General features: G+C 36.8%; 3 protein-coding genes across 9 annotated transcripts in view; 1 reads left to right on the forward strand and 2 right to left on the reverse strand.

The window, feature by feature from the left end:
• STXBP4 (syntaxin binding protein 4) overlaps nt 1–20326 on the reverse strand; it is a 144727-nt gene extending 124401 nt beyond the window's left edge. The window contains exons 1-5 of one of the 2 annotated variants that reach the window (XM_088802178.1): nt 20191–20326; nt 13773–13895; nt 10084–10216; nt 530–636; nt 136–352 (exon numbers count right to left, since the gene is read on the reverse strand). In XM_088802178.1, the coding sequence (XP_088658304.1) occupies nt 136–352; nt 530–636; nt 10084–10216; nt 13773–13819 (504 nt within the window). In that variant the 5' untranslated portion in view covers nt 13820–13895; nt 20191–20326. Of the gene's footprint in view, nt 1–135; nt 353–529; nt 637–10083; nt 10217–13772; nt 13896–20190 lie in introns of those variants that run through there. The other variant, XM_088802179.1, reaches the window with a different exon arrangement.
• Nucleotides 20327–20353: 27 nt separating this feature from the next.
• Nucleotides 20354–26456, forward strand: COX11 (cytochrome c oxidase copper chaperone COX11). Of its 2 annotated transcripts, XR_016022890.1 has the most exons (5): nt 20354–20716; nt 23613–23768; nt 25027–25152; nt 25533–26017; nt 26069–26456. XR_016022890.1 is itself a non-coding variant. In XM_088802185.1 (4 exons), exons 1-4 carry the CDS (start codon nt 20354–20356, stop codon nt 25713–25715), a joined length of 828 nt encoding a protein of 275 aa, XP_088658311.1. In that variant the 3' UTR covers nt 25716–26456. The 2 variants fall into 2 exon arrangements, 1 of the variants encoding a protein (XP_088658311.1); XM_088802185.1 differs by having other exon boundaries at nt 25533–26456.
• A 114-nt stretch (nt 26457–26570) lies between these two features.
• TOM1L1 (target of myb1 like 1 membrane trafficking protein) overlaps nt 26571–27987 on the reverse strand; it is a 49830-nt gene continuing 48413 nt past the window's right edge. For 4 of the 5 annotated variants that reach the window (XM_088802182.1, XM_088802180.1, XM_088802184.1 and 1 more), the window contains 2 exons: nt 27921–27985; nt 26571–27331 (listed from right to left, as the gene is read on the reverse strand). In XM_088802182.1, the coding sequence (XP_088658308.1) occupies nt 27922–27985 (64 nt within the window). In that variant the 3' untranslated portion in view covers nt 26571–27331; nt 27921. Of the gene's footprint in view, nt 27332–27626; nt 27986–27987 lie in introns of those variants that run through there. The other variant, XM_088802181.1, reaches the window with a different exon arrangement.

Here is a 27987-nt window from a genome sequence, read left to right on the forward strand (position 1 = left end):
AAAAGGAAAAAGATCTTTCAAGGAAGTATCAGTTTATTAATAAACTGCATTACCAAATTATAATTCTATATGTACAAATATATAAACATATAGGGGATTTGTGGGCTGCATAAATAAACAGAAATATAAGATTACCTCATTTATCTTAAAAGAAGGTGAAATGGCATCTGTAGTTTTGGGAGTGGATGAGATCTTTGGAATTAGCATTTCAGAAGAAGAAAGAAGACTAAATGTTGAGGCTTGAGGTTCATATTTTCCTGAAGTTTGTAAAAGGGATGTGCATGATGGATTTTCTGGATGACTGCCATCATATTTTTGTCTTATGAATGCTATCTCCCAAGCAGATTCTGACCTAGCATTAAAAAAGAAATCACTTTATAGATATAGTACAATTGAATTCTAAGATAACGTTTAACATATTATTAAAAAAAATACTTCTTTTAGGGTCTAAAGTATTTAGGACATTTTAAATTATTAATTTAATGAGACATGCTAAATGACTCATTTTATCTTATGATAGGATAGTTACCTCAATTTGGCTCTGGTAATTATGCTTTTTGCTTCTTCAAAAGATACTCCAATCATAGATTCCTTGTTTATTGAGACAAGTTGATCTCCTGGTTTCAAACGTCCATCCTAACAAAAACAGTAACATTTATAAAGAAACTAGTCAGGGTGTTTTAAAAAATTAATTGGCGCAATTAAAGCAAAGTTTTAATGAAGAATGTCTTAAAGAGTAAAAAGAAAATCTTAGATAAAGAACCTCAATAGTAAAAAGTTTTGATTAAAGGCTGGTTTGCTAATATATGTGACTGAAATGGAATAGTTCACCTATATCCTGAATACAGTTGCACACTAAGGAATCCTTAATACTTGGGAGACATAACCCAGTATACCAAGGAAAGAGATAATGTGTTAAAAGCTTGGTACTAGGATACAGCTATAACTCTGACTCTGTGATAAAGTAGGCCAAATACAAGATTCAGTCACTTTAGTTTCTGAGCATTCCTGCATCTTTCATCCCACCAAACCATTAGGATTTATTCCACAGTAAGAATTTTTGAAAATTCAATCAAGGATCTTAATTATATTGATACTACTCTGAATTCAGCTTATGATCAAACATCTTCTTTACTGGATCTCCCATCCCTCCTGTGACTCAGGCTTAATTGGTTGTGTATATAGCTTTAGTTATATCCTAATAATGACCATTTCTAACTGGCTGCCAGGATTGTCTTTGCTAAGTCCCAGCTCTGCCTGTAACTAAGCAAAGTGAATGAGACAGAGCGTATCAATTACAAGACTTAGTGTATTTATTAGACTAGTTTCTCAGTCTTCATGGTCTTCTCTTAATTCAAACTGGAAAAGAAGAATGTGCTCTCTTCATTTTCAGTTCCTAAGACACTTCTGCATTTATCGTTCACACAAAGACAGAAAGCATTACATAATTAGTGAAGAAGTTTCTATGGTTAAAAAGCTAGATTTTCACCCTGATGGTATTTAAGTAAATTCCACAAATACAAGGGAATATCTTTCTTCAAAATCTTACCTAATAAGATATACCCCTTGGATAACTGATCTTTGATCCAAACTGCCTTATATGTAATAGTGGTGATTTATGGTTACTTTACTACTGAATAATAGTTATTTTTGTTTCTTAAAAACATATTTAGTGTTACCATGCTGAATACTGAGGACATAGGAAAACAAACAAATATGAAATATTAATAAAAAATGTTATGGGAACATGTTATTTCAAATGCTGTGTAAAATATCCGTTCCAATGTCCTTTTGTATGTATCAAACATTATATTATAAACAAGAAAATAAATTTTCCGTCCCCTAACATAGAAAGCTCATGACGTTTGCCCCAACAACATGCTTAATGAGTTGAATTAGATTTTGGTTTAAATGCATAATTACCCTATGACCCTTCTGAATTATAAACATCATAAAAAAATTAAACCAACAGGCCATTTAATTAAAAAATATATGAAATTTGAAAACTAATTTAGATTTTATAAATATGTGATTTAGCAAAGTTAGAGAACACAACACACAGTTGCTACATATATTCACAGATAATTTTTTTTCTCCTTCCATTTGATAAATGTATGGGGGTAAAACACAATAGCAATGCTGGAAAAGACTAGCAATATGGAGAAATCATCTACCATATGGACTGTACATGTTTAGCAAAATGAAAGAGCTGATTTTGTAAGATTTTGTAAACACAGCTCTGTATTGCCTGGGCCCAAATCTTATTACAGAGTTTGGTTACATATGCATTTAAATCAACTATATTCAGACTATACTTAGACACTTACGTACACGAGTTTGCAATGTCATGTGCTAAACTTTAGTTTGAGGACAGTCATTCACTCAAGGTTAAGGTGAAATGGTAACAAACATGAAAAACAACGTTTTTGCTACGGACAAAAAGATAAGGTTAATAAAAGTTAGGGAAGAATAAACAAAATTCTAGTGTGCGTATTTCTGGGAGGGATGGTGGGATGACGGGGAAAGTGCATAGGAAGCCTCAGGGGTATACTTACATTTTCTAATTTGTAAGCCAAGTGGGGAACTCTAAGTGGATTTGTAAGTGTTCATTTTATTGTTATGCTTCATAAGTTAGACATACGTTCCAATATCCTTTTGTATGTATCAAATATTATATTATAAATAAGAAAATAAATTTTCTGTCCCCGAAAATAAAAAGCTCATGACATTTGCCCCAACAACATGCTTAATGAGTTGAATTAGATTTTGGTTTCATATTCCAAAACTGGTATTCAAAGTAAGGGTCAAATAGAGAATTTTTAAATCTAATTTAAAAATACATAAATCAATTAATAGAATCAAATAAATGTCATTATTAAATCCAGCTCTGGAAAATTTGGAATCTGCAAAATAATTCCTCATTGGAACCAGTTTAACAAGGTAGATTACAACTGAAATTTAATGACTATACTACTATTGACTTGTATCCCAAAGCCTGGCAACAATTTAGGGGGAAAAGGGGGGCGGCGGATGAAGAAAGCCCTGCTTCACTGAAGAAAAGCATTTAAAGGTCACTAATAAGGAAAGAAAGGTTCTTTTAGAAATGGGGAGGTATCGATAGTAAATATTAAGTTATTTTGTGTTGATCTAAATGTTCTTGACATTAACAGTTTCTTCCTTTTATTAAACTTCCTTGAAAAGAGAAAATTCTACAATGATGACTAAGTCAGATGGCAACTCAACTGTCTTTCATTTGGGCAGGAGCTTTCAGAGGCAGTGGACTGAAGTGAAAAGAGCACGCGGTTTGGCAAATAGACCTGAATTCAAATTTGAACTCTACAACCTGCTAGCTAGATGATCATAAACAATGAGACAGAGAGAGAAGGTGGGGGAGGCGGAGGCGTACAGTCTCCTCCAAGGAACACAGAACTAAATTCTAAATTGTTTGAGCAGCTCCTGTATCTATGTCTCTTATAGAAATCAGTTGGTTGTTAGGGTTGAGGAGAAAAAGGCTGCAGAGAATAGAGGTAGGCAAGAGGGTTTGGGCTGACCTTCTATCTCCCACATTGTCCTCTCACACTGCACAGGTTTAGCAGCACAGAGGAAAAACCTCTCATAAAGGCAATTGAACATGTAGTAAAGTACACTGACACATTAAAGCAGCATTTTCCAGCAGGACAAGAATCAGAGGAGAGAGGAAGAATAATGCCTTCCGACTGTGGCTTCTGGTGTTTATATATTTTTTTCTTTCTAAAAAGTTTTCACAGCAGTGGGTTTTTTTTCTTTTTTTTTCTTTTTTCTTTTTTTTTTTTTCTTCCTAGAATAAAATCTTAGCTAATCATGTGAATTTCTGAACCTGTTTAAAAGCCAGAAACTGCAAACTAAAACAAAGCTATTTCTGTAAAAGTCTGGCATTCAAAACCAGTGAATTCTGCCCCAGCTGGATTAATGTATATGTGAAGATGCTAATTTCTGAGGCCCTTTCCACACTGTCTAGATTCTGATGCAGCAGTTACTGAGCAGCTACACAACATGACAGGCAAGGTGCCAAGCACCTCCACATGGCCAGCCTCAGAGCCTGAATTCTTTCACACTGACATTTATAAAGATGGTGAAATAATAAGATATTCCTGACCACTTAAACACGTCTATGAAAAACTACTAATACTCTACATTTCATGTTATGATTTTCGATGTAGTTTTCTAGATACCATGTTACCTTATTATCAGGAACCATACATACAGCCTGACTCTGATTTATCTAATTCGTTAAATCAGAATAGCCCCTGCAAGCCTTTGGATTTCTTTTCCATATGGTCATCAACTGTCAACGGGAGGTATCCTTCTTTTAATACCAGTTATTTATGTGACTCTAAACGAGTTGTTTAACCTCCATGCGACTCCATTTTCTTAGCGGTAAACAGGGATAAATACCCATCACACAAAGTTCGCGTCATGATTAGATAACACATATAAAACCCTAGCGCACTGTAGGTGCTAAATAAAGGTGAGTTGAATCAGAATCCCAAAACTCCTTACCTTCCCAAACCCAGCAAAACAAACTAGGCACAACCTACGTTTTCTGGGCTCATCATCCACTTTCCCTTTTCACCATTTACATTCTTCCTTCTATTCTCAGAAAATGTTCTTCAAACCTTAATGCTTTTACACATACTAATTTCTGTCTGGAATGACACCACCCACCCTGCCACTTCTCCAGCTGATGAACTCTCACTTAAACTTCACAGCCAAAATCAAACATTATCTCTGCTCTAAGTTTTCCCCAACTCTCTAGATTTACTACATTGTTCCCTTCTCTTTGCTCCAATCGCACCTTTGCTTACCTATAAGACTGCACTTTGTAGTGCCCTTAAATCTTTTTTCCTCCCATTAGAGCATATTAATTCAGCAACTCCCAAACTAGCAGCACCGATTTTTTCAATTGTCCAGAATCATGTCCTTTTCGTGGTTGTTTTCCCCAACATAGTGCCAGGTCCAAATAAGTCCACAACGCATGAATAAGGCCCAGGAAACAGAGGAAAGGTAGCTTTAACAGAAATGATAATGGCAAGGAGGGAAGAGAGTGACGTTGCAAAGTGAACCCTTGGTTGCTACCCCTTTGGCTCCACCCATGGCACTGGTCTCTTTACTGCTGGCCATTCAGAGGCCTTGGTCCTATCCAGCTGAAAAGCCTTGGTCCCAGTTCCAGTGACATGCTCAGCACATTCTGAAAATAGACTTCCTCTGAAAGTTAAATATGCTTCAGTGCAATCCTCTGTGAACAATGACTAACCATCAGTATCTGTATCTTTGTGATCTTTTTGTCTATATCTATGGTTTTTGACCAAAAAAAAAAAAATAATAATAATCCTGAATTTACCAAATCTAAGAGGACACGAAATATAAGGTATACCATTATTTTAAGAATCACTAAGACAAAAAATGCTGCCTATTGCATTATGACTTGATTGTAAGACCCTTCTCAATTTCAAGAGATGAGAGAAAGAGAGGGAGGAAATAATATATCAGGTTTGAAGAAAAGCATATGATTCCTGCCTGCTTTCCTTACATTACTAGGAGAAAAACAAAGAAACAAACAAAAACATTGGAAAATTTCAAAGTCTTAGCCAGAATCTGACACAAAAGGACAGGGAAGAGAGGTACCTTGGTGTGGAGCCCAGATGGTGGCAGTGAGGTCAACAGGCAACAGACCAGTAACACTCAGAAAGATGACAGAACCACTAAGGGATCACTCATTCATTCACTCATAAATATTAATGGAGCAATTAGTATCTGTCAGGCACCAGACTAAGAATTTTATTGTGAATAAAATCAAGTCGAATCTTTGCACTTAGGAAACTGTCTTGTGGTTGAGGCAGGGTAGATAAAATAATCACAGTTATCAGTTTATGATTACACGCTGAGATTGGCGATATGAAGAAGGAAAGGAATGGGATTGAGAAGCACAGGTAGGAATAAAACTCCTGGTGTGTACTGGGAAGCAGGGGAGGGACAGGGAATACATTCCTCAAAAACCACTATCTGAAAAGGAAAAACCACTATCTGTAATAGGAAAGCAGGGGGCAAAGGGGAGCTGTTCTCAGTCAGAGGGAACAGCATATGAAATGAGAAAGAACTGGGGCCCTTTTAGGAACTGAAAGAATGCCACCCTGGAAGCATACAGATGGAAAGCCAGAGAAGTGGAGAGGAAAAGTCACATTACACAGAGCCTTGTAGACTGGGAGGGAAACAGGCATGGTGCATAAGAACGGAAAAAGCTATTGTGAGGTCTAATAAAAACTGATAGTGGTGCAAACCTCGGTGATGGCGGTAGAGATCAAGAAGACTGGGAGGGTTAAGAGATATTTAGAGAGTAAAAAGTCAACAGCATGTGCCAATGAATTGAATATGGGTGTTAAAGGGGAGGTAGTAGTTAGGATGCCACCGTGTTTCCCTGAAAATAAGACCTAGGCGGACCATCAGTTCTAATGCATCTTTTGGAGCAAAAATTAATATAAGACACGGACTTATTTTTATATAAGACACAGTCTTATATAATATAATGTAATATAAGACCAGGTCTTATTTTAATATAATATGAGACCAGGTCTTATATTAATTTTTGCTCCAAATGATGCATTAGAGCTGATGGTCCGGCTAGGTCTTATTTTCGGGTAAACACAATATTAGGTTTTCCAACTTTGTGCAAATAAAAGGTGTCATTCACCAAGACTGGGAACACTGGAAGAGGCCCTGTTTGGGAAGAGATAGGCAGATGAGGGTGTGGTGTGACTATCATAAGTCTTGCTACAGTCAGTTGAGTTTGAGACACCTTTAAAAGATCCAAGTGGAGATATCAGGGAAATGCAAATCAAAACTACAATGAGATACAATCTCACACCTGTTAGAATGCTATCATCAACAAGACAAGTAACAACAAGTGTTGGAGAAGTTCTGGAGAAAAAGGAACCCTCATACACTGCTGGTGGGAATGTAAATTGGTACAGCCACTGTGGAAAACAGTATGGAGCTTCCTCAAAAAATTAAGAATATAATTACCATATATCCCAGCAATCCCTCTTCTGGGTGTCTACCCCCAAAATCTGAAAACATTTATACATAAAGATATGTACCCCAATGCTCAGTGAAACATTATTCATGGTGGCCAACACATGGGGGGAGGGAGTGCAAGACTCATAATACCAGCATGGGCCAGGGAGCTGTGTCCTACACAACTAAACTGAGAAACAACGGCTTCTACCAGAGTGGGGGCGGGGGGGAGAGGAGGCAGGAAGAAGGGGGAAAAAAAGTATTAAATTATTCTTTAAAAGAAAAAAAAAGGAGAACTGACTCTGGGTGGTGAACACACAATGCAATATATAGATGATGTACTATAGAATTGTACACTTGAAACCTATATAATTTACCTTACTAATGTCACCCCAAGGCATTTAATAATAATATAAAAAAAAGAGATCCGAGTGGAAATGTTGATAAGGCAATTGGATACGTGGGCACGAAGCTCAAAGGAGTCCCTAGACCAGAAAAAGGTGTTAGATAGAACGCTGAGGACTACAGACTGATATGGACTGACTGGTGGGGTGAAAAGTATCTTGGAGTTTTCATATTTCCTTAATTCAGTACCTAATCCATTTGTTCTCAACCTGTAGACTGCCTCTAGCTCTTAGAGCTGGGATAATCTTTCCTACTTGAACTGGATAGGTTTTCAAGATATCCCAACATTGAACTCTGAATATATTTTTCAAAGAAATATGATATTTTGGTTACTGAATGAGTATTGTATTTCATATTTGCCAGATGGAAAACATTTGTGTGTGTGTATGTGTGTGTGTGGGGGGGGGCGGGGGTAGAGGCAGGTGACAGCTAAACATAATTAAATATTCCTTCCGAGTCCCAATAATCCCCTAACATATGAAGTTTAGGGAAATAAAAGGAATATAATCTATCTATAAGCTTGAGATTGCCTTATTGTTAGTTCTGAAACAATATAATGTTAAAATTAGAACAAGTTAAAGCACTCATGCTTTTAAAAAATATTAACAGTTGCTCAGCTCAACAACTTAATAAGGATGACCTTATGAGCCTGTTACCTACTCTGTGAATATACCTACTATGTAGAAATTTTGTGCAGATTAGGAATTTATTAACATTCCAACATAGTATTTAGAACAAGGTAAATGCTGTTAACTAAAAATATTTTAAAATCAAATAGCATCCATTTTTTATTTGCAGAATAAATATGCATATAACTCTCCATCATGAAGAAGTATACAAAAATAAATGTAAGCACTGCAAACTCATTTATTCTCGTCTACACATTTCTCTATTTTCGCTGTTTTTTTCTCTTGGACAGGACCAGGAAGAGCCAAAGAACATTAATAACTGTGCTGCCCTCTAGTGGTAAATACAGAATATAGTCCATACAGGGTTTTGCTTTTTAATTCTCTTTCAAACAATGTAAGTCTAAGAAAACAAGAGAAAGTATAATATATATTATGGGTAGAATTTCTTAGTTTGCTATCACTGATAACTGATAAAGAGTCACTCAGCATCACTGCTATCAACTTAATACTTCAATTACAAATATTTTTCAAGCACAAATTTATATTTGTCTAAAAGCAAATTCTTATCACTTTTTAAGTACAGCAATCTATTATTCCATTATATCAAGTGTTGTAGTCTAAGAAATACCTTAGTTATACTGAGCACACACACACACGTCATCTTCAAAACTAAACTAGTACTAAACATTTCAATTCTTATAAGAAAAACTTCATTTTTTGTTTGTTTGAATTTAATTAAATGTAGCACTTACATAAATTCTTATTTGGTTAATAATTTAAATTCAATAGCCCAAAATCTATATCCTTATAATACCCTAAACTTATTATACTAATACTTACAACTCATATACTTGGAAGATACCTTATTATCTCAACAACCTGAAACAATTAAAATCATTTCTATGTTTTTGGAAGTTATTAGTGAAATTGATTTTTTTCCTAACAAAGAAAAAAATACCTCAGTTGAACTGGTAAACTGCTTGCTAAACAAGAGCTTGGAGTGAGAATGCGAGTAAGAGTAGGACTATTTATTCAAGCAAAACAACTAGAATAATAATAAAACAATAATGTGAACAAACTTAATGATAAGAGAATGCTTTCTCATACTATACAGCTTAATATTAATAGAATATTTCATTAAATTCTTTATATCCTATAAAGAATATATTTATATCCTATAAATATATAGGAAATATATCCTATATATTTCCCAAAAGTACTGGAGGCAATTTTCGATCAAAGACATATATAATCATATTAATAAAACAAAAATAGCAAATGAAATCCAAGAGAAAGGAGAATGCAAACGGAGCAACCAGTTTGCTAAGTGGCTGGTACTGTACTTCAAGTTTGGATCTGAGCTTCCCAGCAACCAGAGCAAAAAGGAACTCACGATTTACATAGTTCTTACATTAGAAAGGAGAGCAAGACTTTCTAATTCCTATAAAAGGATATTTTCTGATCTTAATTTTAAGTCTAATTTCTCATACAGATTCTAAGTCTATTCTCATGTAGGCAATACATTAGTGACATAATTAACAAACTCAACAAGAATTATATTAAATTCAGAAATGAGTGAATTTCATCTGCTGAGTGTTTTTATTTATTTTTGGGTGTTTGTTTTGAATTTAGCAGAGGCTAAATGAATGTAGTTCAAGTTTAAGTGATCTAACTTAATCCAAGCTCAGAGCAGTGGATAGCTAACGTGTCTTCAAATATAATTTCTCTCAACGAGATATAGGATATGAGTTGAACAGCATATAATTAAAAATATATAACCTATGAAATCTGTTATTTTCATATTATTTCATATTCATTTGCTAGATTAAAGCTCCTTGAAGGAAAATGTCTATCTTCAAGTTTCTTTGTATCTTTCTGAGAAATGGTCATAGTGGATATTCATCTAGTATTAAACATATATTGATGAAGTAGAAAAACAAACCTCATCACTAGTCATTTTGTTTTTTTGGTGAAGGGCTATTTTTATTTTCATTTTTACCTTATAACAATCTCCTCCAGAAATGATTTCCTGAATATACACAAAGGGACCTTCATTCCGGTTAATCCCTCCTAGGATCTTCAGACCAAGGCCCGTTTCCTTGGTAACCGTAATCATCTGAAAGGCAGGATCCCTAAGATAAAGTAAATTAGCACTCACAAGTTAGCATAGAGATCTGTACCTACTTTTTCTTTAAACTACTTGTTAAATCAACTTCTTAGATTTAGATAACTCAAAATACTCAGGACATACTAGCAACTACATTATAAAAAGTATGGTGATACAAAAGCAATTAAATGGATTTTCTTACCTGTGTTTTTAATTTTCTCTACAAACCATAAAGAAACTACAGCAATAATGCTTATTTCTTTGGAGAACAAAGAAAAATACTTTAAAAATATTATTGAGACATATTTTTAAATTTATTAAAGGTGACTAAAAAGATAAACCTTTAGTTGATTTTTGGACTACATTGACGAATTCCAATACTAAATATTTTAATGAGTTAGGTAAGTGACTTTAAAAGATAGTTTGCAGCGATTTAAAGCAAAATAAATATAACTTCCACTTGAATCTCAAAAAAAAAAGCTTATCCTTTGAATTTAAAAAGAGTATTTTCCTGGTACAAAGAACTTGCTCCAGCTGCAATTTCTGTCAGACATAGGGGAATGCGATTAGAAAGGAAACTGTCAAAATAATTCTGTAAAAGACATTATGTTTCTGAACACTGGTCAGAGCATTGACTTTTACTGGTGAATGAAGTCTGAAATGAGGCTTGGGGCTGCCTGCTTATTTATTATGTACTGGATATGGTGCTACACAATATATACACATTATGCCATTCAATTTAATATTTATAAAAGCACTCCTTTTTTCAAAGGAACCAAAATCTGGGAATGTTAGCTTGGTGGCCTAAAGTTACAAAGCTGGAGAATAGTGAACCCAGTCTGTCTTACTCCAGAGGCAAAATGTGATATGAGATCTGCTTCAGATCTACTGTTGAATATAGGACTTCCAGCTATCTTTAGACATTATCAAAAAACTGAAGCAGGTCTTTAAAAAAGACTTACTTGATATCTTACATATGATTATAGCTTTAAAAAAAAAGCTTTCTTAGTTTCTACCATAGAAATTCTGACTATAGGAAGTCCTCACTTTACATTGTTGATAGGTTCTGTCATTTTAAGCGAAAGGATGCATAAGGAAACCCATTTTCCCATAGGCTAATCGATACAAGAGTTAAGTTCCTATGGCAAGTCATAAATGTTACAATGAAAAAATATTGGATGAAACAATATTATTTGAGGACCTGCTGCAAATCTTTAGGAAAACTCTCATTCAAAAGTTAGATTATTTAAAAAAAAAATAGAATAAAGGAAAAAAAAAAACACACCTTACAAAACTCCCTGTTTTTTAATATTTTGCTTCCTATATAGCACATCACTTAGGGTTGCATTATATTGAATTTAGCTCTAGAGTCGGAAGGCCTATCTGGTTAATATGGCATAGTCAATTAGCTACAAAGACGGCAGAAAGATCTGGGTCCAAAATGTTCTACTGTCACGGATTTCAGAAACTCAACCCGTTTTTGATGGGATATTAGGTTGCAAGAGCACAAGGGAGTGAAGCCTACAAGTGCGAAAGATGAAGGAGAGAACAAAGGTACCTCACTAGGCACCTCCAGTAACCTCTAAATGAGAATTTCCTTCAATGGGGACACACATAATCTCCAGCACATATTATTTCAGTAAAGCATCCCTCTTTTTCTAATCCCAACAGAGTATCTATTGTCAACACAGCCGTGTATTTACTTGCAAAGATCTTATTTTTAAATTCCTGTATTGTTAAGAATTTATATTACTTTTTTGCTATTAAAAATAATTCTGCTGCTCAACTTTAATCATAATAAGAGAATAACAAGTTAAAACTAGGCAAAAGTATTGCTATTCCCCTATCAGATCAACATAAATTTAAAACTTCGATATACTCTGATGACAAGGCTATGGGAAAAGAGGTACTCTTGTACACTGTTGGTGGGAATGCAAAATGGAATGACCCCTAAAAAGGGAATCTGGTAATCTCTAAATTTACCCTCTGATCCAGCAATCCCATGTCTCGGAATCAATCCCAAAGATACTCTGGCAAAAAAACACGAAATGACTTGATACTAGGTTATTCATTTCAGCATAATTTGTAATCACCAAAAACTGCAAACAATTCCAATGTCCATCAATAAAATACTGGCTGAATACACATGGTACAAACACATGATACAATACTGAACAGTTATAACAGGGATGAGAAAGAGCTTTATAAACTGATATGTAGTGATTACCAGGATATAATTTTAAGTTAAAAAAAAAAAAAAGCAAGGTTAAAACAGTATGTACAATATGCTACCGTTTTGTTATGAATATGCCAGCGAGTGGAGCCTGGGAGCTGGAGCCTGGGTGTTTTGGGACATCTTACCTCAGTCATGTGATTTTTAACCATGGGCTTGATTTGCCCTGAGTAGTTAAACAAAACTGTGCTGTCCCAGGTGTGGAGCTCTGTGCGTGGAGCTCTTTGCAAACCACACAGCTGGGCCTGGCTTGTGCCCCTTGGAGACTGGAGTTTTCCAGGAGGAGGCATCAGGGAAAGACACCCTGAGTTTAACTGGCTTGATACCCTTCTCCAGGGAAGAGCTGGTGAACCTGAGTCAAAGGGCTGGTGTACACTTGTTTATTGTGTAAGCAAGAGCAGAACGTCTAATGTACAGTGGAACTTTGTACAGAACAATTCACTTTGAGGAAAAAAAATGTAATTATTATGTGTGTACATGTATATAGACATACATATATAACATGTACACATATATTTATATGAATATGCATTTACTTACGCAAATGAAGCACTTAGAAAAACAAGAATAAAAGTGGTTATCTAAAGGAGGAATGAGGGCACAGAGTCGAGAACAAGACTGAGAGCAAGATTTCTCTGAGTATACTTTATTATATGTATGTTACATACCGCAAAATGGCTAGCAATTCTTCCCATCCTGTCTACATGCCTCCTTCCATTAAAAAGTAAAGTCTATATCTCTACCGCTTGAATTTGGACTTGACCATTTAAATTGCTAATAGTATACCAGCAAATGTGAGGGAAATAGACATTTGAGAAACACTTGTGCTTCTTCCTGGGAACCATTCCACTGCCATATGAAAAAGCCTGAACGAGCCTCCTGGAGGATGACAGACCAGGTCGCAGGAGACCTCAGCCTTCCCAGATGAGGCTCCAGAACATGTGAAGAAGGCCACCCTACATAATTTGCTGCAGACCAGAAGAATTAATCACGAAATCAAGGCAAAGAAAAAAGGTTTGTTTTTTTAAGGCACTTTCGGGTGGTTTGTTACTCGGCAAAAGCTAATCTTATGTTAATTTTGTACTGAAATTATAAAATATTTTAGATATTCAAAAAAAATAGATCAAAATTTTTAAAAGCAATCTGTAAAAATAATTCTAAAAGAGAATGCCGAATTTTTCCTACACAGTGATTTACACTGAAAGGTAATTATTGATCAACTTCTCATTATTGCTCTCCTGCACCACAGGTCATTAGCTGTATAAAATGTTCACCAAGTGTTCATTAATATTTTACATATTTCAAACTATGAGAGTTCAAAACATACTAAATTTAACTTAACAATTACTTTTCAAGTAGACCGGATGATACTACAGCAGATGTATTTTTATTCATGGTTCCACCACAGTAGCCTTGGATTCAACCGCTGTGTAAATGAAGGTCTTGAAGAAATCGATAAATTCTTCTTTTCCTAAGATTGGAGAAGTAGAAAATAAATTGTCATGTCTTAGAACAATCAAATTTGCTTTAAACTTTGCATAAAAACATTTCATACATTTGGCACCTAAATAATATGTGCCTGTGCAGATGTTAGATGCATTTTATATATTGGGCTATGTCATTTTAGTCATTGCTCATAAAATCTGAGAAATGTAAAGATAGTTCTCTAGACGGATAGATGGAGCTATATTATTATCAACACCTATATCTATATAAAATCTGCATTTTCTGGCAGAAATGAAGAATACAGTTTAGTTTTAGGTAACCATTATAGCTTCTACTATTAATAAGCTTAAAAACCACATAATAATAAAAGATTGAGGGAAATGTCTCTTGTGAGCCTAAGGCTAGGTAGTTTATAGTCAGAATGTCTGCAAAATAATTATACAACACACTGTTGAAGAAAACAGGAATTCCTATTGTCTCACCAACTATCTTAAGGGACTCCCTGCAGATCCTATATTACTCTGACTCATATTACTCCACAAGCTTTTTAAATATTTTCCTATGAAAAGAAAAAAATATATTATTTTAATGTGTCTTACAGCTCCACTGTGAAAATTATAGAAAATAGTGGTTTCATTTAATTAAAAAATTGCATTTGAATAGAGATTTGCCACTTCTGCCTAAGAAATATGAATGAAATACAGAAACTTGAAGGTGAAAAGATACTAGGATCCTTTAGCACAACGCTGTTATTAAATAAATGAATATCTAGATTCACAGAGACTGTGTACTTTTCCCGCACAAATGACAGTCCATGGTTGTTTTCCCAGATAGAACTCAGGCTTCAGAGACTAGTGCATGGACCTTGACATCAGATAGACCCGGTTCCAATTCGAGCTGCTAGGGCTTCTCACGCCTGTTTCTTCACAGGCACAATAGGTAGTAGTGATGGTTTTACAAATGGATACACACATGTCACAACTTACTAAAATGCTTCACTTTAAATATGTGCTGTTTGTTATAAACCAATTATACCTTAATAAAGTTAAATTTTTTTAAAAAATCTGATTTTCAGTTAAAAATGCACCTTGACCTTGGCTTGTATCTTCTTACTCTCCAAAGAGTCCACCAACATTAGAGTAAAGGGTTACAAATGGTATAAACTCACAATGTTAATGAATAAATGGAATAATTTAATTCCAGTATTTAATGTTAATTTCACCTGAAATTATTCTGTTTATGTTAATTTCACCTGAAATAAAAGTGGTTCAGTTGGTTAGAGTGCAAGCTCTGAACAACAGGGTTGCTGGTTCGATTCCCACATGGGCCTGTGAGCTGCGCCCTCCACAACTAGATTGCAGACAACGAGCTGCTGGAGGGGCAGCCGGATGGCTCAGTTGGTTAGAGCATGAGCTCTCAACAACAAGGTTGCAGGTTCAATTCCCACATGGGATGGTGGGTTGTGCCCCCTGCAACTAAAGATTGAAAAAATGGTGACTGGACTTGGAGCTGAGCTGCGCCCTCCACAACTAGATTGAAGGACAGTGACTTGGAGCAGATGGGCCCTGGAGAAACACACTGTTCCCCAATATTCCCCAATAAAATTTAAAAAATAAAAATAAATTAATTTTTTAAAAAAAGCACTTTGGAATTCTCCTTGACACTGGTTTTATATATTTGGAAGAGCACTGCAGCAGGAAGAGCACTGGTTTAGAAGCTAGAGTATCCAAGTGTGAGTTCCATTTCCGCTGTCCAGTAGCCACGTGACTTTGATTAGCCATTTAACTCCTCTGTTGCTTGGTTTCTTCATGTGTAGAATGACAAGATCATTCATAAAATGACCTATGAAAGTTCTTTTTTGGCTCTACGAATCAAAAATTCTATTCCAGGTTAACTAAACTACAAGTCCCTGAGTGGTTTTTGAAGGGAGAATTTCCTTTTTTAAGTTTCGTTTTAAAACCTCTAGGATCAGATACCCCGTGAATGGGATTGGGAGTAGTCTGCAGTCAAGTTATCTGGGAGCAATTCGAGGGGTGGGAAAATAGTGAAATTTTATATGAAGGTCATTTCCATAAAGAAGAGGTCACAATGGTGCTGGCTACCCAACAAATAATCTGTTGGGATTCTGTGACCGACAAGCCATAAATAACCTACTATTCACAGATTCACTGAAGCTAATACAATTTGTATACCTTATCACATCAGTGATTCCTCAGATAGCATTAGCTATTTACATAATCCTAGAGTTGTGTAAGAACATGGGCAAAATCAGGAATGACTGACTCTCTTCCGTGGGCTAGGCTTTACTTAATTGATTTTTATTTAAAGTTTCAGGAAATCAAGATACAAAAGATTAGTCAAAGGATGATTTTACTATTTCCTTTATTCTTTACCCAAAGGCAATTTTCCAGCTACTAGTGCATTTTTTTTCTTTCAGGAATCTAAACAGTTCAGGAATGCTGCTCATTTGCCTTTGGGGATGGACGTGTAGCATCTGCCCGTGACACACAGCCCAACCCTGTGGGAAACACCAGAAAAGTACTTCAGAGGAGTCCTGGACGTCTTGAAACACGAGATCCTCATCAGAGCAACAGCTCACAGTTCTCATGCACATATCCGCCAGCCATGGACTCAGTACAATCACGTGCAGTGACTATGCTAAGTGCTTGTGATATTATGCGGAACAAGCCAAGGTGTCTGCTCTAATGGTATTTACATTCTAGTGTCAGGAGAAAAACAGTAAAAAAAAAAAAAAAAGGCAACAGCAAAATGAACTAACTTTCATATACCAGAAGGTGATATGATCAAGTTTGACTGGACAGAGGAGTGCTAATTTAGATTGGGTAATGGTGTTGCAGCCAAGATCCAAATAATAGGTCAGCCAGGAGAAAAACTGAGGGACAAAGTATTTCCGGCTGAGAAAAGGTCTCAAGGCAGCAAAACCAACCTGGGGTGTTTACAGAATAGAAAGAAGTGTGGCTGGCACATGGTGAATGCAGACAAAAATCAGAGATGAAGTTAGAGAAGTAGGAAGGGTCTAGATTACCTAGGGTCTTAAGGGCCATGGTAAGGAGTTTGGAATTTTGCCTGATCTCATTTCATACAACCTGACTATTCTCCGGAGACCTGAATTTGCCTTTTGTCTTATCTCTTAACTTTAACCTCTGCTTATTCCAGATAGGTTGACTGTGCTTAGCTTGAATTATGTCAGAATGTCAATCAGTTCATTTGGGATATAATATGTATTGGGGGCCAGTACAAAATAAAAATGCAAGGCCCCTTTAAAAAATTAATTATTTCAAGATAGTGACAGCAGAGAATTAAACCAAGTATAGAGCCCAACTAAGCCTACTTTTAAGAATAGGGCTTTGTGTAACTTGCACAGGTCATGCACCCTGATCTTGATAAACTTTACTTGACGAATGATCTCTGTTTTCATTTCACCTTATCTGTCAATCATATAAACTTGTCCAAGATCTTTTAGCCCCTGAAACATGTCACTTAAAGGAAGATGCCAGGAAATCAGAAACTCTGATATCAAGACTTACTGAAGCAACTTCAGGCCATTAGTGTGCACTAATTGAATCGGGAAACAGTGATTATCCAGCGTATTCTCAAGCAAACTAGAATTCATTTGTTCTTACTATTTATTCAAATGCATTACTCCTCCTCTTTCAGGTGCAAGGAAACTATTGTAATAAATAGCTACCCAATAAACAGTTGTTCAGTAGTAGCTTTATTAGGCAAACAGACAGTTAAGAAATACAGCTCAGTGACTAACATATTAAGATTTAAGTTGCAATTTCCTTAATTTATATTAACTACTAAAAATGCCAAAAAAGCAATCAGAAACCAAATTTTAAAAATAATACATCTTTATAATCCTTAAGTCTTCACAAAGCCTGAAAACCAATAATCAGATAAGAAAACATGTATGACTATAAAAATGGTTCTTTTTTTCTTTGTCCACCTTTACCCATTTCGCTCAACCCCCACTCCCAAAGTGGCTTGTATGAAAAATAACATATGCAAAACTACTATGCAAAATTAGGCATGATCATAGCTAGCTAGAGAGGGTTCACAAGCATTAATTATTTACTGCTGAAGAATGGCATTACCAATTAAAGGTGCCAAGTCTGAAATTGCCGTCCGGTCCCTGATATTTTAAATTCATATTCAACACCTCTACCTGCAGAACAGGGTTGTACTAACCTGGCCCTGAGGTGTTTTCTTTCCATTCAAGATAGACCCACTGTGTAGCATTAGTTATCATAATGATTTATGCAATATTACAGGTACACTCAGAGTCACAAGAATTGCAGCCAAACCACTTCACTGCTATCAAGATTATTGTACCTTGGAAAAGAGTAGTTTCCTTTGCAATTACAAAATAAAATAAAATAATAGAGTCCAAGACAAAGACACTACGACGGACATAAAAGTACTGCTACCTATTGCTACATGGAAGGGTGGTCTAGAGAAAAAAAATGTTGGAGGGAATGTAGTGTTGCTTTCACTGACACTAACATTTGTGTGAGGGTTGACTCTATGCTGTTAAGAAATTAAAAATACGATAGGTCTTGTCCTGAAAGAGCTGACAAGCTGGTGTAAGAACCATGGGAGATACAGATGAAAACGATTTTCAAACATTCTCATAAAACAATACAAACAAATTTGTAGAATAATAGAATCTTGAGATTGTTGTGCCAGAGTAGAAGAGTCAGAAGGTACTTGGATTTCACTGGCTTTGCAACTTTCTGGCCTTGTGATCACAAGATAATCAATTACTCACTCACCCAAGGTGACCACCATCACTCTCCTGCACTACTGCAATTGCCTACTAACCATTCCCCTTCCATTCTCCACAACATAACCAATATCGGATCATTATCACTTATAAGCTGCAAACTCACCAATAGCTTCCTGTTACTTTAGAATAAAATCCAAATCCTTGGACATGGCTTGAAAGGCTCAGTATGATCGGGCCCCTGTATACCTGCTCTGACCCCATTTCCTACCACTTTCCTTCCTGCTCACCAGGCTCGGAACACACTGGCCTCCCTTTCATTCTTCAGTGGTATCTAGCTCTTTCTTGCCTCCGAGCCTTTGAATGACTTGGGATTGTCACTGTGTAGATAGCTCCTTATCATCATTCAGGACTAGACTCAAATGTCACCTCTTCAGTAAGACTGGACTTTCCTCCTCCTCCTCCTCATTATCAATATCTTCTTCCATTGTCTTCACTGCACAGATTGTTATCTGAAATTCCCTTACGTATCTGTTACTTGATGACCTACTGAGTCCTCAGAAGAAAGTGCACTCATAACAGAAATGATCCTGTTTGCCTTTTTTTATGCTGTAGGTCGAACAGGATCTGACCCACAGTAAAGAGTGAAATAAATAAAATAAATGTTGAATGACTTAAAATCATTTAAAAGTCCTCAGGCCTTTACTTCCCTCTCCCATCAAGTAGCGATAATTATACCTGCTCTGGTCATTACAAAAAGCCTAACGTTTATTAATTTTTCACTATGCCTCAGGCTCTGTGAACATCACCTTACATGTGATAATTAATATTCTCATTTACTATCATGATTCCCATTTTACAAATAAGGTCGTCACGTCTTAGGTCAAATAACTAGACTCAGGACACAAGGTCAAAGTGAGGACCCGAGTATGAATTCAACCTTGACTAACCTCAGAATCTGAGCTCTTAACCACTACTTTCTAGTTCCTAAAAAGATGCTTGTTTCCATTACAGCAACACCGGCCACGCTGTCTGTTCCCCTCAGGTCCTCGTTTGTCCTGTGGGACAAGTGAAGATGAACATCTTCAATCCTTTCTTAAACGATCCTCCTATCCTGGGCTGGTGACTCGCCTCTAAACAAACTTCAGTGTGACAACGTCTCTCCAGCTCCGCAATCGGTGATTTGCACGGGGCAAGTAGATAAGGGGCCTGAGAGCAGTGGAAATCGCTTCCCAGGGGCTGAGGAAATGCACACGTGAGTGTTCCACTGGGCTGTGGTTAACACAGGAAGGTTTCCTGGGACAAGTGACCCTGGAGCCCAGGTCCAGGGCAGGAAGTTAACAGGCCAGCGGTCCGAGTCCCCCAGGGAAAAGGACCGCGGGATAGCGGCCGCTAGGGGCCGTTAGGTCGAGACAAAGGCTGATGGAGTTTAGGAAAATCAGGGACACAAACCCAAGTGATGATGGATGCACGCGGAGCGCATGGAAAGCGTTATTCCTAAAAGTAAGTTAGCTAGAAACTGGAGTTGGAAGAAAAGTGGGAGGAACAGTCATGAAGCAAAACGCGAACTTACCCGTAACCTGGCAACCGGGCCTCCGTAGCTCAACTACAAGCGCAGCCTCCCGAGGAACCTGGTAGCCAAGGCAGCGGCAGGCTCCACTCAGATATCGCGAGACAGAGCGGGCCTCGCGAGATCTGACCTCGTCCGTGACGGGCGGGTGTTCTTTCCGGGAGCTATGGGAGGGCTCTGGCGTCCAGAATGGAGGCGCGTCGCTTTTTGTGGCTGGCGCTGGAGCCACCCTGGCCCCCCGATCGGCGTTGCGGAGAGGTTAGAGCCGCGTCTAAGGCCGGGGAGGAGCGACACAGGAGGTGCTGAGAGGGGGCTGAGGCGGGTCGGGACATGGAGGCGCCCGAGTTTGGCCCGAGACCTGGCCGTGCAGGCGCCGAGGCGGCCGAAGAGCACGAACCCTTTCACGCGCGCGCAGGAGGAGGAGTGGCGGCGGCGGAACAAGACGGTCCTCACGTACGTGGCCGCGGCCGCCGTGGGCATGCTGGGCATGTCCTATGCCGCGGTGCCCCTTTATCGACTCTATTGCCAGGTAGGGGCCGGCGCTGACCGCTGGGCGATGTCATGTTGGGGAGGGATGTCCCAGATCATCTGCCAAAGAGGAAACGGGCTCAAAAAGGTGACTTGTCCAAGGTCACCAAGGAAATTAGTGGCAAAGCGACGAGTAGAACTCAAGCCCCTGGAGTGACCGTTCTTTTATACCAACCACGCTGCAGAGTGAAATTCCTGGATCTCAGACATATCACCCAAAAGGTCCGCAGCCTGTGCTCAAGTGTCCAGCAGCCTAATCGGCCCTGCCTTCCTGCTGCTCACACGCGTGCCCGCTTTTGAAATGTGATTTATATTAATACATTCACTCCACGTACTGTTTTGGTTTCTGTGCGAACGTTAACCCCGGAAACGGGAATATGCGATTTACCTGTTTTTAAACTGGGAGTAGCTTTTTATCCATACAAAGAGGCACGACTTAGGCCTTTCAGGACCCCACCCCCGTTCATATATAACTGTAACGTGCTTACCCTGCGGTCCCTTTTAGTTCAGAAACTAAATCGTTCTCCAAGTGTATTCCCATGAACCAGCAGCATCCACATAACCTGGGAATCGGAGTGCACATTCTTGAGCCAACTCCGGAACGACTGAATCGGGAATTCTGGAGCTACGCAGGGCCCAGCAATCTGGATTTTAAGAAGTCCACTAGCTGATTTTGATGCAAACTAATGTTTGAGAACCACTGGCAAAGGCAAACTTCACCTATATCGCATATGTTCTCATTTGTTCTTAAGTAGTAGTTTGAGGCTTTGGCTGGGCATTAGGATCACCAGTGGAGCTTAAGTTAACATGCCAGGGCTCTCCGACGCGGGGATTCTGATTAGGAAGTCTGGGTAGGGGCCAGGAATTTCTGTTTTAAAAAAACTTGCCGCAAGTGTTGTTCCCATGGGACTCACCTGGTGCGCTTTTAAAAATCCTGACACCCAGATCACCTCCCTAACCAGTTAAATCAGAATGTCTTGGAGTGGGCGTCAGGCATTAGTAATATTTAAAAAATTCTTCAGAATCTTTGCTGCCACTATGGTTAGTAGTACCTGGCTTCCCCCATGCTTGCGGAGATTAACTTACCTTTATTTTCTATAATGGCTGAAACAGAAGTCAGAAGGACTTTCAGTCTCCTAATAGCATTTATGTGGGGAAGTGCAACAGCTTGATTTCTGGAGATGAGTGTAGAATGTGAATTGATTTTCATCAGAGGCCAGCCTGGACCAAGCATGAATCCCAAAACTACCAATTGGTTAAATAAGCTTAACTGAATCCAAAACAGCAAGTATAGATCTCTGAAAACCACGTGGGGGGACAAGGGCGGTCCCCCAAATATTTAGAAATGTCTGAAGATATTCTTGGCTGTCACACCCTCGGAAGTGAGTTGGGAGGATGCCACTGGTATCTGGTAGGTAGAGGCTAGGGATGCTGCCAAACATATAACACTGCACACGACACGTCCCCCCTTTGCCCCCCAAAACAAAAAGAATTATCCAACCCAAAATGTCCTTACTGCCAAAGTTAAGAAATCCTGCCCCAAACTGAAGTAACTATTTTTCACCATGTGCAAGCGCAGGACAGAAAAATAAAAAGTTGTCATTTGTGATCCTAAACTTAAATCACAGTTGGCTGTTAGTGACATTTCCAAAAGAGCATCTCTTTCACTTTTGGAAACAACTTTAGAGGCAAAAATAAGGGGTTCCATAAACCACTCAATACAGTGACTTCGTTTTGTGTAGTTAGTGGCAGAACTAGACTGTAGCCCAGGACATGCTTTCTTTACAGTGTCCTTTTCTATTCTTGTGATGATTAAAGCTTACAAATTTAAAGAATCTATATCCCAAGATTGCTTGTCAGAAATAATACATTAAGGAATCTGTATTCAAGTGACTCATATTCTTTAGGAAAAGGACTTACATCTTAAAACCTAAGCATTATAGCCCTCTTGGGCAGAAGAATATACTTATCTCTTAAAGTAAATAAAGGCTTGCCCTCTGATGCCTCTTTCAGGGTTATAATTGAATAATGTTAAATGGCAATTGAGTGAAGCTAGCTGACTTGTGTAACAAGTGGAAGATAGTAATACTATATTTTGCTGGGAGTCTTCCCCTGGCCTCAAATTTGGTTTTTTTTCCTAGTATAGTAACAGATTAATTATCCGGAGACCAGAATTCTGGCAACTTCAAGCATCAGAAGAATGATGACCCTGGAAGTAAGGATTTTTTTTAAGCATCTCTGGTGATAAAGGAAATAATGTCAATGAATATAGGGGAACAGTGTCATACACAGATGATTCTGATGCCTTATGATTAGTTGATTCAGTGGTCAAAGGGAACAAGTTCTCTAACTGATGGATATCTGTAAACGCTGTACTATACCAAAAAATATAGAAAAAGACTACAAAAACATTGACCAACATGGGGAAAATACTTACGATGCTTGAGAAAGGCAGACTACAGAAGTGAAGCTACAAACTTATCTGTGCTATATAGTTATGATATGGAAAAGGACCAGACAAGAAAGTGTAATTTACTGAAATTACAAGGTTGTAGATAAGTTTATTTCTATCAATAGTTGATATGAAATACTAGCAATAAGTATGTTAATGGAAAGTTAAACTAAATATTCTGAGCAGGGGAGTGTTTGCTGTCTTCCAAATGACTCAGTTTTCACCATGCCAGATAACCAAGTGATTATTAAAAAATAAGACTTGAATAAATATAGGCCCTTGAGACCCCCAAAATGGTCAAACCACTGACCTCATTCATAGGAAGCTGTGAAACTTGGGTCCTACTGGATTACTAAAGTTAAATTGTTTTTAAAATTTTGTTTTTATCCAATAAATGGATTATCACCTAAAAATAACATTTAACATGTTGTATTTTTTTATCTAGACTACTGGACTTGGAGGAGCAGTAGCGGCAGGTCATGCGTCCGACCAGATTGAAAAGATGGTGCCTGTTAAGGATCGCGTCATTAGAGTCACCTTTAATGCAGATGTGCATGCAAGTCTCCAGTGGAACTTCAGACCTCAGCAAACAGAAATATATGTAAGTGATTAAAGCAGGTATTGAAAGATTACTTTTTGCAGTGTAATAACTCCTTTCATCACTTAAACTGCTTCATAATTTAGGAAACACTCATTTAAACTTAATTTCAAAATACTGACAGACCCCATTACTGTAATTCTTTTATTCCCCCAGACTGCTTTTTGACAGTGTCCTACGTCTAATGTACCAGCATATACTTTTAACTTACATGGTACTATCGTAAAAGTCAGTTTGGAACAATGGAAAATGTCATGTTTTTATTAGAATCATATTAAGAATTCACTAAGTTCTCGGGTCTATAAGTAATGGAGAGTAGGAGTAGCTGTCATGCTACTCATATAGTTGATTTTTCTTCAGATATAGATGATAGGATAGGAAAAATGTTGAAAATTATTGCTTACAATGAAAAGTAGTTTACTGATTTACATTGAAAGTATCCCTGTCCCTTAAGAAATACATGTGAGGACCTTTGAAGTAATCATCCTAGTCATGTTCAGAAAGATTGTCCCTTAAAATGGGATCCTAGAGGATTTAACGGAAATTATTTCATGAATGGAGGAATAGCCAGAAAAGCTGAATTGTGACTCTTATTAGTGCTTAATAAACCCGTATTAGTACATCTCCAGGTTAGTAAACAGGACTGAATCTCTTCGATGATTGAGAGCTTTATAAGTTATGAGTCTGAATATTAGTTCCAATCACATAGAATACAGGGTATCAGTGGCTAAATTGGTACAAATGACAAAGCATCCCTTGACAATTGATTTTTTTAAAGCCTGGCAATTTTATCTGTTATTCTCTCAAAAAAAAGCGTGAGTGCTTCTTGGTAAAATAAAAAGATTCTATTCAGTTTTACTCTGGTTTTAAGTTTAATTTATTCTGTTTCTAAGCTAAGTTTAATGTTGGTAACCTTTTAAAAAGAATCTTTAATCAATCATATAATGAAGTGTTAAGAAATTAGGCTTGAGCTGTTAATAAGCTTGGCTTGTCCTTGTACACATTTAAATAATTTGCAGATTATTAAAGACTTTGGATATACAAGAGGACAGTCCATAACTAAGTATGCAGAATAGAGCATTGGTTCTTCACTGACATATGCAAGTAAATTGTGACATGTTCATGGGTAGTATTCACACCCTTAACATTAGTTTAGATATGGTATTACGGTCTGATGGATAGGAAAAAGGACTAAGTAGAGAAAGAAGATGTGTGAGATTTGAAGTGCTGCTGATGTATATATATATATATTTTAAAACAGGTCGTGCCAGGAGAGACAGCACTGGCATTTTATAAAGCGAAGAATCCTACTGACAAACCAGTAATCGGAATTTCTACATACAATGTTGTACCATTTGAAGCTGGACAGTATTTCAATAAAATACAGGTACAATTAAATGCAAACTGTATAGATCGATAAAAGTACATACAAGTATTTAGTACTAAATTTACTGCAGTATTTTAGTGGGTACTAATTTCTGAAAATTTATTTCTTCTAAACTTCAAACTGGTTTTTTTCCAGTGCTTACAACAGCTATGCAGAGGTTTAGAACCAAATGGATAGATATGCTTTTAAGATTAGAATTTGTTGATTCTTACTTCTTAAAGTAAAAAATCTGAGATGAAAAGATGCTATTACCCTTTCACAGAACTTAAAAGATTGTATTTATATAAACAGTATGCTTATTAAAGCCAAGAACTGAACCATTTGTTTCTATTGTAGTTAATAGAAATATTAATAAATAAATACCTTTCTATAACTTCTAGTGCTTCTGTTTTGAAGAACAAAGGCTTAATCCACAAGAGGAAGTAGATATGCCAGTGTTTTTCTACATTGATCCTGAATTTGCTGAAGATCCAAGAATGGTGAATGTTGATCTCATCACCCTTTCTTACACTTTTTTTGAAGCAAAGGAGGGGCACACGTTGCCAGTTCCAGGATATAATTGAAGTCAGCAACTAGGGTCTCCTTCAAATAAGTGATTTTTGAAAAATCATGTATCTTGTGTCTTCTCAGAAGAGAAATATTCTGCAATAATATCTCTTTCTATTTTATGCCTTCTATTTTAAATATTATGTACTGAATTTTTTCCCCAACTAATTTACCCTACTTAAGAGAACAGGTTCAGGTTTTTATCATAAGGAATCCACATGCCTATTTAGAATAATGTATGACTGACTGTTCAAAACCATATTAGAATTTGTTAAGTGACATTAAAATAAATTGCTTTGTTTCTTTTTTATATATATAGGCATGGACTTGATGGGTCAGCATAATTTTTGTTTCTTTTTTATATATATAGGCATGGACTTGATGGGTCAGCATAATTTGCTGGTCCCCTTCCAAATTATTAGCACTTTGTACTGGTAGCAATGATTTTTTCTTTCTTTTCCTTCTTTCTTTCTTTCTTTTTTTTTTAATGCCCAGGTGTTGTCTTAGGCTCTAGAATTTCTAACCATTTTTATTATTTCTAAAACAGTTGGTTACTACTTTCTTTCATTGTGAGTCACTTTTAAAAGCTCAAAATGGAAGAGGAATCACTAAGCCCTAATAGTTTGCCCAAAGATTACATTCTGATTTCAAATGTGACTGTTTTTCCTTTAAGATATGGGGCAATTTACATTCAGAGTACTGAATAGTTACTTTGAAATTTCACTATCATGAAAATGAAATAAAATGCATTAAGTATCTATGAGGCTTCTAGCATTTCCTGTGATAGTTCCAAGCCCCTGAATGTTAAAATGTTAAGTATGGGATTGTAAATGTCACTGACATCAGAAGTTCTTCAATGAACAAACTGTAAAAAAGGTGTATTAAATTGTTTTAATAGTAATTTGTCATTGTAATTTATGACATAAACGAATGCACAATTCTGAAAGTTTTCCAGTATTATTTGTTCCAAATAGAAATAATTAATTTGCAGTAAAAAGAATAAAAAATCACATTTAGTATTACAAAGAATTGTATTTAAAAGCAACTCGATGTAAAGTCCAGTGACCTCTTCAGGGCACCTGAAATATAAACTACAGTATCAAGGCTTTTATAATTCATAATTTTAAACAAGAATATTCTTTATAAAGAAGTGCAAATTGACTTTTACATTTGATTTTAGTTAAATGAAGGCAGTCATTATTCTTCCTGAATAGTTTCTCACATTTCATGTTTACAGCTATTCAGAATTATATTGTAATAAAATAATCTCCATCTATGCTATCACAGCTGTGTGATGATAATCTAAATGTAGGAAAGCCTTGGAAACATAAGGTCCTCCAATGAACCTGGTTGGCATCAGTACAATGAATTTTTCTTCTGTTGAAGTTTTAAGTGAATATATGTTAAAAACCAAGTTCTTTTGAGATAAAGCTTGAGCTGCTCTCAGGAACCATAACTCTTACTCTGGAACGGTTACTCTTCTGTTTAAACTTCATGACTGCAGAGGACAAATGTCCACCATGGTTTTGATGTGTTGGTAGATCTTGTCTTCTGGGTCTCAGAGCTAGACAGGGTCTACCTTTTAAAGAGTTGGTATCCCTAATGCAGCTTGTGAGCTGGTCATTCACTTTCCCTAGAATAAACAGAAGATAGTCAACCATCCCCGTCCTTTCCTTCTCTTTCCTCCTTCCTTAATAACTGGAGAGGCACTTACTGGTAGAGGAAAAGCAGGAATGTACTATTTCCATGGGGAGGGGGGAGTAGAGGGGAATAAATAAGGTTAATAAGTTATTGGTGGCCACACATTCAGTAATAAATAAATGAAATGACTAGTACAGCAACTAGAATCCAGACCTGAGTTAACAATGAATGGGTTCTACCAGTCCCAGTTAACAAGTATTAACTGCACATAAAAAACCAATGTCTGATTCCAGTGCTAAAAAAATTTTTATTAGCAATAATACTTCTATACATAAACCAACTTCTGCATTGCTTCTACGTTGCCAAGATTTATATTTTTTAGCTAACAAGGTCACAAAGATGATTTCATTAGTGAACAAATAGTTCATTAGAATTTGAGTGATTTGGAGAAACTTGTATATTTTACTCACCACAGTGTCAGAGACTCAGATTGCCCTTGCAAAAGGGAACACTAAATAGAGAAAGTGACCACTGCACTGAAATCATGTAGAATGTGGAATGTTACTTGTGTAAGTCTTTACCTCAGCAATCACTGTGACTTTGAGCTCCTTTGCGCTGATGGACATCAATTTCTTCATAAATAGCTCT

This window comes from Rhinolophus sinicus, chromosome 12 (genome assembly GCF_057876585.1).
Source record: "Rhinolophus sinicus isolate RSI-liver-muscle chromosome 12, RSI-T2T, whole genome shotgun sequence".
Taxonomy (NCBI): domain Eukaryota; kingdom Metazoa; phylum Chordata; class Mammalia; order Chiroptera; family Rhinolophidae; genus Rhinolophus; species Rhinolophus sinicus.

What these genes read in the sequence shown, in the direction of transcription:
- COX11 (XM_088802185.1), top strand. Translation starts at nt 20,354, where the DNA reads ATGGGAGGGCTCTGGCGTCCAGAATGGAGGCGCGTCGCTTTTTGTGGC. An exon ending in CTCAGCAAACAGAAATATAT is followed by an intron (nt 23,769 to 25,026) that starts GTAAGTGATTAA and finishes ATTTTAAAACAG; the next exon opens with GTCGTGCCAGGAGAGACAGC. An exon ending in AGTATTTCAATAAAATACAG is followed by an intron (nt 25,153 to 25,532) that starts GTACAATTAAAT and finishes TATAACTTCTAG; the next exon opens with TGCTTCTGTTTTGAAGAACA.